The sequence below is a fragment of the Pelmatolapia mariae genome, linkage group LG18 (assembly GCF_036321145.2).
Source record: "Pelmatolapia mariae isolate MD_Pm_ZW linkage group LG18, Pm_UMD_F_2, whole genome shotgun sequence".
Taxonomy (NCBI): Eukaryota; Metazoa; Chordata; class Actinopteri; order Cichliformes; family Cichlidae; genus Pelmatolapia; species Pelmatolapia mariae.
Window position 1 is genome coordinate 27,839,385 of NC_086243.1, and position 16,475 is coordinate 27,855,859.

Genomic DNA, 16,475 nt, shown 5'->3' on the forward strand with positions numbered 1-16,475 from the left:
AATGTCACAGGCTCTAACCACTGTTTTCTCTTGTGTGACTATTACATTTGTGAATGTTATAGCTATGGTCAAAAAACATCTGTCAGTGAGTCTCGCTTAATCGGGGGCAGCGTATAGGCAGTTTTGTAAGTCACGAGCTGATATCTGACGTCAATGTGGCCAAGCTACTTTTAAAATTGGCTTAACATACTGCAAGTTTGGGGCATTTCAGTATTTCAAAATGTTACAACGCGCTACTTCTACTGCGACTTTTACTGTACTACTGCAGCAAGATAATAGATTCCATTCATATCAACGTAATAAGTGGAGAATAATACATCTATGTTAGTACCTCTACGTGAAATATTTCTCATGTGATATATACAAAATATAAATCTTACCATTTGTATATTTTATTATGTTTTGTATAATAGTTGCTTAATAGCATATACATGCCATGTCTTTACCAGCTCAAGTATCTGCAGCAGCTGCTCAACCAAAACCGAGATGGATATGACTTCTCCTTAAATTAAAATGGCAGAATGTCTTACGTAAAAAAGTGATTTCATTTTTTTCCAAATAATAGATCTGTCTACCTATTAAATAGTGTAAATGGTAAATGGACTGGTTCTTATATAGTGCTATTTTAATTTGGGCTCAAATGGTTAACAGGTAAAGTACACTCCACACACTGAGGCAGATGCAGAGACAAATCGTCTGCATCTGGCAGTTAACTGTGACAAGTACTAGATGGACTTTAGCCAGCTAAAAAATTCTCAGGTTGTCTACAGACCTACTTCACAAGGCTGTGTTAATAGAAAACAACCCTCATTAGCAGCCTGGTGGTCCTAGGGTTTGTAATACACTTGCAGAAACTCTGGATTCATCCATCATTCACCTCTTCTGTTGGTTATATTTAGAATTAAATTATATTCTAAATATTATATTCTATTAAAGTTATATTTATTAAGATCAGGTAAGCTGTCCAGAAGCACTTGAAGGTGGTCGCCCCAAAAGTATTACTTGACATGTGTTGAATAGGTTGCTAATGCTAAGCTTGGGGTATTATAATACTTTGAGTAGACTAGCCCAGAATGTGAAGCTGACTAGATCCCGAAGAGGCGGTGAAGGAAGAAACCATTAACTACCTTCTACTGAAGCACAACCTGGTCTTTACTTGAAATGCAGTATTCTTTGGTTACCTAATTAGGAAGAAGATACAGAAAGAAACAGTAATATTCTCAGTCTGAAAGCGGTTCAGTCTTCAGATTTCTTATATGGCTGGATCTACTTTTTTATGTCCAGGCATTAATATTTATACCAGTGCAGTCTTAGCAAACACACACACAAAGTTGCAGGGGTCTGCAAAAACAAAGAGCTGAACATGAAAACCCAGGCACACTCTACTAAAAGCCAGCAGGGGATTAAATTATAGAGACATTTGACAATATGACTACAGAGAGACAGGAATATGCTAAGGTCTGAGCAAAGCTATCCTCTCATACCAATGTCTTCTTTTTCACCTCCTTGTTCTTTACTTCACCTCTCTTGACCCTCCTACTTCCCACCTGACTTTATACTTATTTTTTTCCTTTTTTCCTTGCTCTTCTCCCCTTTTCTACATATCTTGATCCTGCTTCCTTAGTTTCTGTCATAACTGCTGCTATCCTCCCTGTCATTGTCCTCCTCCTTCGTCTCCTGAAGTCAAGTCAGCTCATCTTATTGAAGTGAGGGGGTGCATCCAGAAAGCAGATGGTGACACATACACACATGCAGCAAAATCAGTGAGGGATAAAATGGGAAAGGCAGAGGAAAATGTCACTGCAGTTGTGAGAAACACAGAGGGAATACTCCATCCAGACAGCCTGCAGACTCTGACCCCTAAAGTTTATCCTTCCACACTTTATAAAGCTCTCCCCACTTCTCATTCCTCCTCTTTCTCACTACCCATCTCTTCATTTTGTCCTCTTCTGTTTCACCTCAAAGTGCTTAGTTCTGATTTACCGCTGTCTTATTGTGTTGAAATTCAGCCTCACCCTTCTGTCTTTAATGGCCACTGACTCAGCTCTGTCCTCCTCTCTAATACAAACTGACTGGCCGTGCTTCTTCTCATCAGCAGTCGCTGCAGAATATCAGAGGAGCAGGCTGCAGAGCTGTGGTCATGCAGTACTGACTTCATAAAAAATACACAGCAGTGGCAGCATTAAGCTGTGATCAGCATCTATTTTTGTAACGAGGGCACATTAGGAGCGTGAGGCATGAAGTTACTATATGTAATGACGCTGAACACACATTCGCTAATTAGCCTTGCAAAAGTGGAGAATAATGCAGAAGTCATAAGTACCATTTTAACGGACCAGCACGCTGGAATTCAAGGTGAAACCTATTCAGCAAAGGGAAAGACATATGAAAATATGACATTAAAAATTCTCATAGCGGACTGTGTCTCCAGAGCTCAGTGACACCACCTGTCTCCTTCTGCGACTTGATGTTGAGCCAGTTTTTCATCATTTTTTACTGGGCTCAAGTAAGGGTAAAGCCAATGACACAACTGTCACAGAGTAGTTGTTCATTTTCCAGCTTGCTAGTAGTGGAGGGTTGACATAAATGATGGCAATAACTAATCAGAGAACAATACTTTGAAATGTCTAGAGAAGCTTCTGTATATGTTGTTACTCTAGTACACTAGACAAATTTATTTTATGCATTCTTATCATTGTGTCCATAGGGACATTTATAGTTTTCATGAGTTGTAAGTATTAAATTCTAGGAATATAACAATAATTAATTCACACTGAGTCACATTTGGCCTTAAAAGCCTTTTCACACTGTTTCCATTCCTTGTCTTTTTAATAGCAAACCTTCCATTGAGACCATTTTTATTGAGGCTTTGGCAAATAGTAGATGGATCAACTGAAGGACAACGTACATCTAAGGTCCTGTGTCCGGTCTTTGCTGACACAGGACCTGAGCTGGGTTCAGCTGCTGTTCATCTGCTGTAGGTAGTTTTGTAGGCCGGCTACTTCTTTTGTTCTCATCTTGTCCAGTTTCCCAAAATGTTTCAAGGACACACTGCACACAGTGCATACATATGCAAAAGCTCTTTTGGAATCACCTTTTTTGTGCAAAAATACAAATATTGTGCTCTTGCAACAGACTCCTAGTAACAAAGTTCCTAAAGATATTTAAAACTGGTTCTTTGCCAAGCTGTCTGATTTGTGTATACACTGGTTCTCTGCTTCATCCCTTGCCTTTCTGATTCTTGAATGTTTCATAGGTCAGTGTTAAGTGGCTTAACAAGAAAAACAAATCCTCTGAAAATAATAAAAAAGAAAAAGAAAAATTAGTGTAAAAGCAGGCAATGTTCAGAAAAAAAAAAACATTCCTGGATAATGTGGGAGAAGTATTGCTTAAGACCACTTAATAAAATGATGAGAAAGTCTGGCTCCTTGGGAGCAAAATATAAAGAAAATGAAGAGTGGCACAAGATTTTGGAAATAACTGTAAATGTAAGCTACTATTTAATATTTTTTTATGGTTGTATTGTTGTTGCTCTAAGCATCACCAATGCACGTTGTTTATACTGTTGGTCATACTTGCATTTAGATCTCTGTGTTTTTACATGCATAAATACATGGGTTGTTTTTTTTTTTTTTTTTTTTTTTTTTTAAACGTATGCAAACATTTTCAAAACTTTATGAAAAGTTACCTGACAGCGAAAACCAAAGAGAAAGAATGAAGGGAAAACGTCTGCACCGCCGTGGCAGAAGGACAGACCTCAGTAGAAGTAGCACTTCCAGAAGACTATTAAAGTGACAACAAGTTCTCTGGGATGATGATTACCTCACAAGATAAATGGTTTCATTGTTTTTGGGAGCCAGGTTTCTTCTTATGGGTGGCCTTGGAAAAAAATAAACCCATCCACCATGTCCTAATGTCAAATGACTGCACTTTAATCCTCTGTCAGGTCCTCACTTACTGGTTCTTATGATATTAAATCCAGATTCATGGCTGGTGGTTTCTCGCTTCCTCTGTAACCTTGACTCCATCATACCCCATTCATGACTCTATATTGCACACATTTCCATAAATGACCATTAAGAATCCATGACAAGGTTTTATTCTCAGCCACTTTTTTCAATATTCAAATGTTTATGTTCTTCTCTGTGCAAACAAGCAGCTCATTGAGAAGCAGTAAATTCCCTTGAGACAAGACTGCGACACACCTGAAATATGCTGCTGAGTCTACACCATCCTCTGCATTTTCATTATCGTATTAATACTGAAAGAGATACGGTATACTTTTACATTTACAACTCCCTAATATTCCCCTGGAGCCTCCACAGCCTAAATGACCCCCTTTTTTTTGAAAATCTTTCATTAAATACCATAATTTAATCTACCAATCAGCATTCAATATCTGAGTACTTATCTGCATAAATAAACACACCATGCTGTCTTTAATTTGATGTAATTAGCAAAAACACTAGTGCCAAGATAACTAAAGCATAATAGACTCTTTTTTGGTGACTGCCTCAGTTTAGCATGATCAATGCACAGAATAGCAGCAGGTGGTAAGAAAAAAAAATTCACGACCAGATTGAATATGAATGAACATTACCTCCACTTTCCCAGGAGTCTGCTTCACATGACAAAACGTCTGACTCCCAAATAGCTTTTCGAACTGACTTTGAAGCTACGACAGGAGAGGACACCTTTCCTTCTCTCTGCAGGCAGAAAGTAAACTGACAACTAATAACAGCTTCAGGTTGAAAACTTCTCTCCTTGAGGACACAGAAACCAGTGAGTCACCATCACTGAAACGCCAAGGAAAAATGCAAATGAGCATGCACACACACACACTTAAAGTAGGAGTGTGGTGGTATTATCTGTCATTAGGCTAGGATTAAAGTCATTTAGTGTTCTTGAGATTATCTGTCATTAGGCTATGATTATAGCACACACTCCAGTGGCTCTAAATCAGCTCTGCGGGGAGATAAATACCTCAAGAAAGACTGATGAGACTGAGAAGTAGAAGGCAAGCACAAGACTGGGAACATACCTGAAGATGATAGCTGGGAAAGTGAGTGCAATCATCAGTCTTTCATGTGTGGATGATGAGTAATATGATTAATGACTGACAAGATAAGAAAAAAAACTATTTCAGAGGCTGCTAAGAAAGATAGTGTCACGTTAATAAATAATAGGGTGTGTGTTATCATAGCTGACCCATCTATTGATCGAAAGCCGACTCCATATTTCTTCCCACTGTTCCCACACCACCTACATGATCCAGAGCTGAAAGTCCAGAGATGAGGAAGAGTGCAATTATGTTTACAATTCCCAGCTGTGACTACAAGCTACAATATGTTTCCATTCATAATGTTACACTGTCTAAAATGATAATACCCACAGTCAAATGGGACCAACTTGTCCATGAGTATTTGGACAATGACACGACTTTCATTATTTTGCCTCTACACACCACCACAGCAAATTAATACACACCACCACAGTGGTGTATAGAATCCAAAAGCCAGAATGTGACTAAAGTGAAGACCTTTGGATTTAATTCAAGTGTTTTAACAAAAGTATCATGTTGAATGTTTTGGAGTTACAGTTACATTTTAGTACCCTATTTATAAAGTAATTAATTTAGCAAGGAAATGCACCCTTCTTCTTTTTGCCTGAGTAGATGCTTTGTTTCATCCAACTCATTTTTCGAAAGTTTCTACAATATTATGTCCTCAGTTACTATTTTCAAGACTTATTTAATACAATGTGACCAAACGTGACACATTTACCCCACATGTCTTTTGTCCTGCCTTCCTTCTCTCACCCCAACGGTTGGGGTCCCTCCCTGAGCCTGTTTCTGCTGGAGGTTTCTCCTGTTAAAAAGGAGTTTTTCCTTCCCACTTTTGCCAAAGTGCTTGCTCATAGGGGGTCATATGATTTTTGGGATTTTCTCTGTTTGTATTATTGTAGGGTCTACCCTACAATATAAAGCACCTTGAGGTGACTGCTGTTGTGATTTGGTGCTATGTAAATAAAATTGAATTGAATTACAAGTGACCAATCTGCAGCAAGTCTAAGCTGTAGTACCAGATAAATTATCTAACGCTCAGTAAATAAGCACATATTAAGATAGCGTGATTATTGATAATAAACAATTTAAAAAAAAATTACATTAACTGAAAGACGGTACCTATAGTGAAAAAAGAACAAAACATCAGAAACCCTCAGTAAATACGATAATACCTTTCAATTCACTGTGATAAACAGATTCAGCCAGACCTTGCCCGTGGCACTGAAACGAATGACTTGTGGAGTGAAGTCATGGACAATTATTAGATGAATGATGAACAATAGTGGGGACTCTCTAGGGAATAAAAGGCTGAAGGACAACTTGGGCTACTGGACTGAGAAAGCCATGGGCTGTTTTTTTCCCCTCTGGTTGTGGCTCTTAGATGGCAGTCCAAATCCATTTGCAGGGAATCAGAGTTGACAGTAGATTTAGATATCCTTTAAAATCATTACTTATATTTTTAGCTGTTCTCTTCATTCTTGGAAAGCTGTTTGCTTTCTTTCATTTGTTCACCTTGCTCATTCAATCATTTTGTAAGAGTCTGAGTCTGTTGTATAATATTCCAAACAGCCCAGCTCGTATCTACATATTCACCCTCTAATCCGGTTGTATAAATACATATTGAGGAATTTTAAGGTTTATTATATCCTCTGCTTTCTAACTAATTCTGCACTTAAGCAGCCATTAGCAAGCATTTAGACCGTGAATACACCGTAATCTACAGCCTCAGCTCGAGGAAGCAAAGGCAGGGAGTGTCCTCTTATCCTAGGAGAAACATTAGTGCATTTAGCAGAAGGTCAGAAGTGTCTCCTTCACTTCAGGCAGCTACATCTTCATATTAATGTGCTTACATAAACTTTAACCTCATGTTTGCTTAAAACACCTCGGGCCAATATAATTAATTTAAACCTACCCCGAGAAGAGAAACATGCATAAATTATTATATGCACCTACTCACTGAAACACTCATCAACCAGATGGACTACACCATGGTCATCACAGGAAATAGCAGATTGAAACTGTCTTTAAAGGGCACACCAGCGACTTTACTCAAGATGTTCAGTTTGGTTGCCATTCTGTGGAAGGTAAACTTTATGTGGTCTATAGTTGTATAATTTCTGAAATGAGCCAAAGCAAGAATTAAAATCTGAATATCTTGGTTGCTTTATTTCAGTCATAGTTTGGATAAAGAAGAATTTCCAGGAAGTGCAACAGATAAATTGATCTCTTTTTCAGAATGGAAACATGCAAAAGTGTTACAATCCCTGGGTGTTTTGAGTTTTGTTTAAATTTTGCATTTCTTAGTTTCTCTGTTTATTGATACCCTAAAGGTTTGTTTCACATCTAGTCTACTTCTGGGTTTTAGTTTATTTTGTGTTCCTTGAATTCCTTTTGTTCCCATGTCTGGTCTAGCTCCGTTTGTGTTTTTGTCTTGTAATCCCTTGTGCCGAGTTAGGTGTTATTCCTCAGTGTCTTGTTCTTTGTTCTTGTTTTCTCTATGTTAGTTTTCTCATTTGTGTTCTTTTTTATCAGTTAAGGTTGTTTCGTATTCCTTATTTGACCTGTCATTCTTCCCTTGTGTTCCCATGCCTTGTCTAGTTTTCGCCTGTCTTTGATTCTGTGTTTAGTAATTTCCTGATTAATTTTGATGGTCTTGTGCTTGGTATTGAGAGTTTTGCCTCCCCTGTCTCATTAATCCTGATTTGCTTCCTTATGTGTTCCTTTGCATCCCCATATCATCTTTGTCCTATTGTCTTTCCATGTTCCCCTATCTAGTCCCCCTGTTCTTGTCTGTGTTAGCTCGTGTTTCCTGTTCAGTTGTGTCTTCCAGTTTTACTGTGCTGACCATTGCTTCCTATGACTCATGTCATTTACTTCCTTGCCTCATCATGTTTATAGTTTCCAGTTGTGTTCCCCACCTGTTTCCCCACCTAGTGGTCCCTTTAATTTATATTATGTGTTTTTGATGAAGCTCCAGCATTAAAGCTATTATGTGAGTTCACACCTGGCTTCTCAAACTCTCCATTTGGTTCTGCAACCTGTTCAGCGCACAGCACTAGATGATAAAAAGGTGTTATGAGTGTGTTCATGTAGAAATGTGTCAAACTCTAAAATTATGCTTTTGTAATGGATATTTATTAGCTGTTGTAGTAGACTCAAAGCAGTTTGCAAACTGATCAAAACTTTCATATAATGAGTCATGTTTATTGAACTGGGTTATAGTTCTTCCATTTGGCTGTTTGTTAGATTTACGTAACAAGGCACTTCATTAGGTATAAGACAAAAAGTGAAGTTGTTTAGATGCCTAAAGGGAAAATGCCCTTCAGCCCCTTTAATCTTAGACATCACTTTCCAGGTTAAATATCACAAATGTCATGCTTCTAAATTAGAGTTCTGTTACAGTGCTATGCAATCAAACAGTGTCAGAGACACATTCACGCTACAGCTAATTTAGAATCACCAATTAATCCAACACCAGCCATGTCTTTGGGGTAGAACACCACACAGAACCACCAAGCTCCGTGCTTGAATTGAAATATGTTTACCAGATGTTTGAAAACCAACTTTTTTTTCGATTTTATGAGTGATGAATCCCATCATAAAATAAACTACTTAAGTAGTTTGTCTGGGTTTGCCGAGCAACATGGACATAAACATCAGGGGGGAAAAAGTAAACACAGACAGAAGAGGGGAAATGAATTTTGAACCTGATCCTTATAATAACTGCTTTTGGTTGACTGGACATTAGACACTGAACAGTGTCCAGTGGAATTTATTTACTAATTAGAGATGGCTTGTAGTGCATCTGCTGAAACCACACCCAGCTTTGAATAATACAGGCTTTTGTGTTTCATTATTAGTACACAACAGCCATGGGGAAATCAAGGCCAGCGGATCAATAACAGAGTTTAATACAGTTGTATACATTCCTCAGTTGGTTTGTCCTTTGGCAAGCTGCTAATAAATCTTTGGATATGGGTACAACACTGTTTAGTTGTGTCGTTCACAGCTGCTAACAGTAACAGACGCACCATGTAATTAAATAACCAAACCGGGTATATCTTACATGTACCAAAGCTCTGCTCTGATAAAAACAAAACAAAAAAAAAAAAAAAAAAAAAAAAAAAAACTGCGTTATCCACAAAAAGCAATAGTCCAGGAAATTTGAGGGTTTTTTTCCCCAAACACTGGCAAGTTATTATGTCCCAATAAAACATCAAAATTAATTAAACAAGCCTCTAATTAATCTAGAAATATATTCAGGGCTGAGCCATACTTCCTACATTCTGCTTAAGGACACACAAAATAAAACTGAACAAAGTGAAACATGAAAACTTTCTAAGGGTACAATTAGATCAAAGAGATAAAGACAGCGGTCTGTGCCAGAGTACCTACTCTGTTATTGATAATGTTATTCAAGGACATGTATAATTGTGGGATAGGGAATCTCTTTTTTACAGTGTTTTTCAGCCACTTTGGTCAAAATAGCTGACAGTAGTTTACAGCAAATTCAAGGGCCACTCTAACTCCATCCTGGAGGAGGTGGAGAACGAGTTCATTCATGGGCCACTACAGTATGTTGACCCAAACAAGGCTGCAAAATAGAGCAAGGGCAATTGTGCCAACTGCAGTCCAAGTTCACTCACAGAATGAGAAACTCTCTTGATAACAAACTCACGTTATTGCTTGGCTCGATATTTGTTATAAATAAAATATTTGCAAGGAAAGACGAAAACTCAAACAGTGACTAATAAACAACAATTTTGCTGTTTTGTTTCAATTTCACCACTCTGATAAACCTGCTGTCTACTGCTTTGACATAAACAAGTGTCAAAAATAGCATTAATTGTCACCTGGCCATTGATGGAAACAAAACTGAAGAGAACGAGTCCAAAAACATTATGACATTTGTTTTAGTATTGTGAGTTTCTCAAAAGCCATTGGCACTGGAGATAACAGATGGTAAAAACTGTACATGGAAGCATTTGTAGAGAGTGACCAGGAAGGACAGGATTAAAAATGAGCATATCAGAGGGACAATTCAGGCAGAGCAGTTTGGAAGAGAATAAAACAGTCAACGCTGAGATGGATCAGACAAAAGAGGGATAGTGGATGTACTGAACAAAAGATGGCGCTTTCAGGCAGGAGGAAAGGAGGAAGACCAAGAAAAGATTTATAAAATTAATGAAGGTGGATATGCAGAAAGCTGATGTGACAGAGGAAAATGCAAGGGACCGGGTGAGGTGGAGGCAGATGATCTGCTGTGGCAAGTCCTAAAGGAAGAAGCTAAAAGAAGAAAAACTGTCAAATGACAGAATAAAAGACAGCTGTAGAAACAGTTGTGGAAATTGTTTGCAGTAATTGTGTCAGTTAATCAGGGACTACAGCTCAGATGTATCTAAGTACCTCACAGACTCATCCAGATATGATTAAAAGTAAGAGTGTTTCAGTTGTTTACCTTCGAGATCTGATTCAATTCAATTTAATCTAATTTTATTTATATAGCATCAAATAACAACAGTCACCTCAAGGCACTTAATATTGTAAGCTCAAGACCCTACAACAATACAGAGAACCCCCAGCAATCAGACGACCCCATTTGAGCAAGCACTATGGCGATAGTGAGAAGGAAAAACTCTCTTTTAACAGGAAGAAACCTCTGACAGAAGAGGGCTCAGAGAGCGGCAGCCATCTGCCGTGACCGGCTGGGGGTGAGAGGAAGGAGACAGGACAAAAGACATGCTGCGGTAGAGAGCCAGAGATTAATCATTACTCATAATTAAGTGCAGAGCGGTGTATAAACACATGGTGAGTGAAAAGAGTTCAGAAAAGGAGAAATGCTCAGTGCACCATGGGAAGCCCCCAGCAGCTTAGGTCTTTTGCAGCATAACTTAGAGTAGATTCAGGGTCACCTGATCCAGCCATAACTATAAGCTTTGTCGCAAAGGAAAGTTTGAAGCCTAATCTTAAAAGTAGAGAGGGTGCCTACCTTCCGAATCCAAGCTGGGAGCTGGTTCCACAGAAGAGGCCTGAAAGCTGACTCCCATGCTACTTTTAAATATCCTGGGAAGCACAAGTAACCCTGCAGTCTGAGAGCGAAGTGCTCTGTTGGGATGATATGGTAGTATGAGTTCTTTAAGATAAGATGGGGCCTGATTATTCGAGACCTTAAATGAAAGGAGCAGAATTCTCAATTTAATTCTAGATTTGACAGCAAGCAAATGAAGAGAAGCCAATATAGGGGAAATATAAAAAATGTTTTTAAAAACAATTTTGGTACCAAGAATCAATTTATTGGTTTGGAATCATAAGAAATCAAAAGTAATGAACAAGTTTCAGCGCCTGACGTTGTTATGCGAGACAGATTTTGTGGTTTGGATTAAATCTTTTAGTAATATGTTTGGTCTCTGCTGAGACTGCACCGACCTGCCCTTCACTGCTCTACTTTCACAAATGAGGTTTTTCAAAATACACAGAACTCTGTCATGCTGTTAATATCAAAAGGTGATTAAATGTGCAGTGACTTTGCAGCACTGCTGGTAGCTGTTTCACACACTCACTTTCTTGAATGTCATCACACAAAACCCAGCGCTCCACTCCTCCGGCTAATAAGTCATTGGAGCACCATCTGTGGTTGTTAAAATATGTATTTCTACTTTGTTGTCATTTAGTACCTCAGCCATAATGAACAGTGAACCGTCTCCAGGGGTGGTGGAGATGTAGATATAAGGCTAAGTCTAAAACCCGCAGCTGGTGTTCTCTCTCCCCCCTCCACCCCTGCAGTCCTAACTTATTATGCTGCTGTGGTTTATGGTCCATGCATGATGAGTGTGCTGCTGGGTCAGGCTGTGCGACACAAACAGAGAGAGACAGGCAGAGAAAGCGAAAGTGGGGCCAAAACAATTTAAAGCTGGACCAATAGAAAATTTATATATTTCTATCTACTGATAAGTGAAATGGTGTAAAAAGGCTTGGTAGTGGGAGGAACAAAAGTGCATGGAATGAGTTTTCAGAAATGACCCAAAGAAGGAGTGTGTCAGGAGAAAGAGTACAAATAGTGAGCAAAATAAAGTGATGTGGCCATGACGCTGACAAAATAAGCAGGTGGGGAAATCAAAAGAGGTAGGAAGTGACACGATACAAGCAGCCGTTCTATTCAGATGCAGCTGGAGAGCAAAGACCCAGGTAATGGGGAGCACAACAGGATGGCATTATAGAGAGAAGCGGCGCGAGAAGACAAAAAAAGGAAATCTGCTGTATAGAGACGAAGCTGACACCAAACAGGAGGACAAAGAGAGAGAGAGAGAACAGAAATGAGCAGAGACATGAGTGCATTTAAGCAAGAGAAGAGAGGCGCAGAGGGAGGAAAAGGAGCAGAAAGGATATAATACGGCGGAACAGCTGAGAAAATTAAGCTATTTTGGTGAAGCTGTAGTGTATAGTGGATCTGATAACTTGACATCACCTGCGCCCCCTCATCCATCCAGCTACAGAAGAAAGAAAGAATCTGTCTGCAACTCACTCTCTTTACTGTCTTTCAGCTGACCATCTTTCCATCAAACTGCAGCAGAACCACAAATGATGGTGCAGATTGCTTCCTTTGTCACTTTTATGATAATGTGGCACATTATCATAAAGGTGTGTCACAAAGTGTCACAGAGAGGGCTACAAGGATGCAGACTGCAAGAATGAAATACTGAAAATGGACAAAGACGATGGCGTTGGTTCTTCAGCTAAGAAAAGCCAAGGAAGAGAATGAAGGAGAGGAAATGAAAATAATGAACAAATAGAGCATCTGGTCTCATATCAGGGAGGTGTGGAAAAGGAGAATAAAACCATGGAGAGAACTTTTACATCTGTTTCAGTTAAAGATTGCAATGTCTTATTATACATAAAGATTCACATCAATTCGTCTCCATTTTCCTCTTTTTTGTTTAATTCCAGCGGAATGTCTCAGACCTGCCTCCCCGTTTACAGATGACCTGAGCTATAAAATAACTGCCCAGTTAGATAAAGCAGTTGCGGAATCAAATCGTCTCTCCGATCTGCGTTCCACATTTTTCTCTCTCCCACACCTGGCTCCTGTCAGATGTGCGTGTGTGTACGAACAGACGTGGCTCAGTTCCAGGATGATCGTCACGGTGTACTGAACACCAAATTAACTATGAAGTAACAATGTGCTTTTACAGCATGCACAAAGCAAATTAACTGCCGTCTTCAGCTTAGATTAAAATACATATGTTGGATTGATGCCCCTCCAGAGCAGCACCGTCCCTGTTTACGTGGCAAAGCTCCCTCAGAGGAAATATTTTACAATGAATAAAATGTGAAGATTAAATATTTAATATCGGAAAGGTGAAAATCTGCATTGTAAATAAGGTCGACTTCACTTTATGTGTGTAATATTGATGCTGATAGAGTTTTAGTAAACAAGAGGAGATCTGATCACTCTTACTACAGCGAACCACTTCAGTACAGTGATGCGCAACAGAGGCGCGCCAATTCTCAGAGCAGCACCACATTTTCCTCATCACCACAACAAGTTCACCAAACAACAAACTCAACACATTTGCACACAGTATAGAGACAAGAAACTTTGATTTTCCAAAAAGAAATTAAACACTGCTCTGTGCGGTCTGCGCTGCCCGCACTCCCCGCATCTCCTCCGGGAAAAGTAAGACGCGCGCAGCCGGCTCACCTTCTCCGGTTGTCCCGTAAGAGATGGCGAGAAGCAGGGCGACCTGAGCGATAATCCAAGCGACTCTTTTAGTCCCCAGATCCATGATGAAGCGGCAGGAGGCTGCAGAGAAGCCCGGCGGCTGCTGGAGGAGAGACGGTCGACCTCTCCTCTCCAGCTACAAGAGAGATCTCCTCAAGCGCGAGGGAAGCGAGGAGGAGGAGGAGGACGGAGTAGAGAGAAAATAAGAGAGGGAGAGAGGTGGCTGAAGTGTGCTGTGCAGTCCCGTCCAATTTATCAGAACTTAAATATTTCTGGATGTTTCAGTCAAAGATAATTGTACACAGGTTTTAAGCATAGCCTATAAACAAACAGGTCACAGATGCAGAGCTGGCTATTCGGAACCTTTAGTCCCCACAGAGGGAGAAATTAGGCTTACTTGTGTTACACCATGAATAATAATAGACTTACAAAAGAAATAAACGAATAAAAATATTTACAGGGGTAGCTACATGATGAAAAATGAGCAAGGAATTCGTGTGGGACCGTGTGGTATTTTTTAGCAATATGCTAATATCACCATGCTAAAATAGTCATTGTCATTTATGTTTAGCTGTAAAGGTTTGCCATAGCCCCATATTAAGTGTGCTAGCACTTTCCATTTTTGCCTACATGTTCGCATTACTAACAGGGCTGGACTGGGACAAAAAAAATCGCTGGGGATTTTAACTAGAGACCAGCCCACCAGGTATTATAGGAAAAACCATAAAGCCTTTGAATGAAAACAAACGCTGCTGTGACAGTGATGTACACCGTCTTGTTGGTATATATGTATGATTTCTATACAGTTTACATCAGATAACCACTTAAGGACATCTCCTGGTTTCATCTTCATGTTTCCCTCTCACCATATCCAAACCGATATCATGACCAGCAGCTTTTATGGCTGTGGCTCCAGCAAACATCAGCTGATACTAGAAAGTAAGATTAAATTAATTCTAACAACAGCTTATCAATCTGCTGTTGTTTAGCACGACATCCACTGGTTTCCTCTTTCTGGCACAAAGTGGGCGATAAACAAGAGAGAAAAGCCGATCAGTTTCATGATTGAAGCAGCAACAGGAGAGAGAGAGGGAGAGAATCAGAGAAGAAGAGGCAGCTGTGCAGCGTAACGACACAGAATAACTCCAGCTTTGTGTCTTTTTTCCCCCCCTTCTAGCTGAAGTACGGGACAAATCGCGTTCCTTTTCACCTCAATACGGATGCATTGTATGGTCCAGCCCAGAGTCCATCATGACCATTTGGCAATGAACTTCTGCATCCTGAGTCCAACTTGAATCCACACAAAAACACACTCATGTGGTTTCTGAAGACATTTAGAAAATCTGGAGAACTATTGCCCAGCACCAATTTTAAAGATTACAAGAAAATCTAGCTCCTTACATCCAAAATATAAAGAAATGAGAGATGGCTAAACCCTTTTGAATGTTACTGTATATGAACCAGTTAACCCAAAATAGCTACAATAAATAAATAAATAAATAAATAAATAAATAAATAAATAAATAAATAATATAAAGAACACGTGTTCATACAGAGTTGTGTAGTAGTTTGGTGGCATATGAAAGTGAATAATATCCACAAGCAATAACCTATGATGCATTTAGTGCAAACTAGTTACAATGGGAGCAAACAGTGACACTGAGGACTGTGTTTCAGAAGAGATAACAGAGGAAGCACATGACTGTATTACCCCAGGCTGAGTGTGACATGTACAGCATGTACAGTAGTGTGAAAGACAATAGCAGGCAGTGAGCATGACAGTGAGTGGGAGGCTGATCATACTGACTTCACAGGAAATAACCAACCTAGAATCGAAATGAGAAGATTTGTATTGTCATATTCAGGTCGTGAGAGATTCCAGTTCTCTGATCAGAAGCAGTAGAAACAACAGAAGATGGGTACAATATAAAACCAAATGTGCTAAATAAATTGAGCAGTTACGTGTCATTCCTGAAGGGAAGGGTTGGATTTTGCTGGCGGATGAAATCAAGCGTCAATCTGTATCATTTGTCATGGCCTGATAGCGGCAACTTTATGCACATTTTATTCTCTTCTAAAAGAATCAGATTCCTTACATATTAAGAACATAAATGAAATGAATGCCAATGAAGACATTTGACCTTATTGTGGTCATAATTATTCACCACTGCCTGCTAAGTAATACTGAAAGAGTGAAGTGATTGTGCTCAATTTAAATTCAGTTGGGTTCTGTATATTTAAAGACTGGTCGTCACAAAAGAACCTTTCACGCCACTTGATTCCAAACTGCGAGGGCTGAATATGCAGACATATTAGGATAAGTTATGGATCATTGCAGATTCATTTTCTTTTTTATTTTTTTGCATTCTACAGCAAGAACTTTGGATGATTAACATCCCCAGCCCCAGACTTCATCTGCAATCTGAAACAAGATCATTGAACTCCTCTTCCATTAAGTTCCCTTTAAGAAAATGTTCTTTTGCCTGGCTGCACATTGTAAACAGAAAGTTTTAACAGCAGGTGAGTGGTGCTGACAGCCAGAGCCGAGTGCCTGAGATGGCAAAATGATCAATACCTGCTCCCAGTGACATCATACACAGCCAAGATTAGAAAAAAAATGATTGAAACCAAATGTTTAGAACAATCTGAAGCCTGAGCTTATGGATCACAGCCTTTGGCTCACTATTGAAA

At 39.3% G+C, this 16,475-nt stretch overlaps 1 protein-coding gene across 1 annotated transcript in view; it reads right to left on the bottom strand.

Moving 5' to 3' along the window:
- Positions 1-13,910, bottom strand: part of LOC134616735 (contactin-associated protein-like 4) — a 111,697-nt gene extending 97,787 nt beyond the window's left edge. Inside the window, exon 1 of the mRNA XM_063461714.1 lies at positions 13,764-13,910. Within this exon, the coding sequence (XP_063317784.1) occupies positions 13,764-13,848 (85 nt within the window). The 5' untranslated portion in view covers positions 13,849-13,910. The remainder of the gene's footprint in view (positions 1-13,763) is intronic.
- Between the last annotated feature and the right edge of the window lie 2,565 nt (positions 13,911-16,475).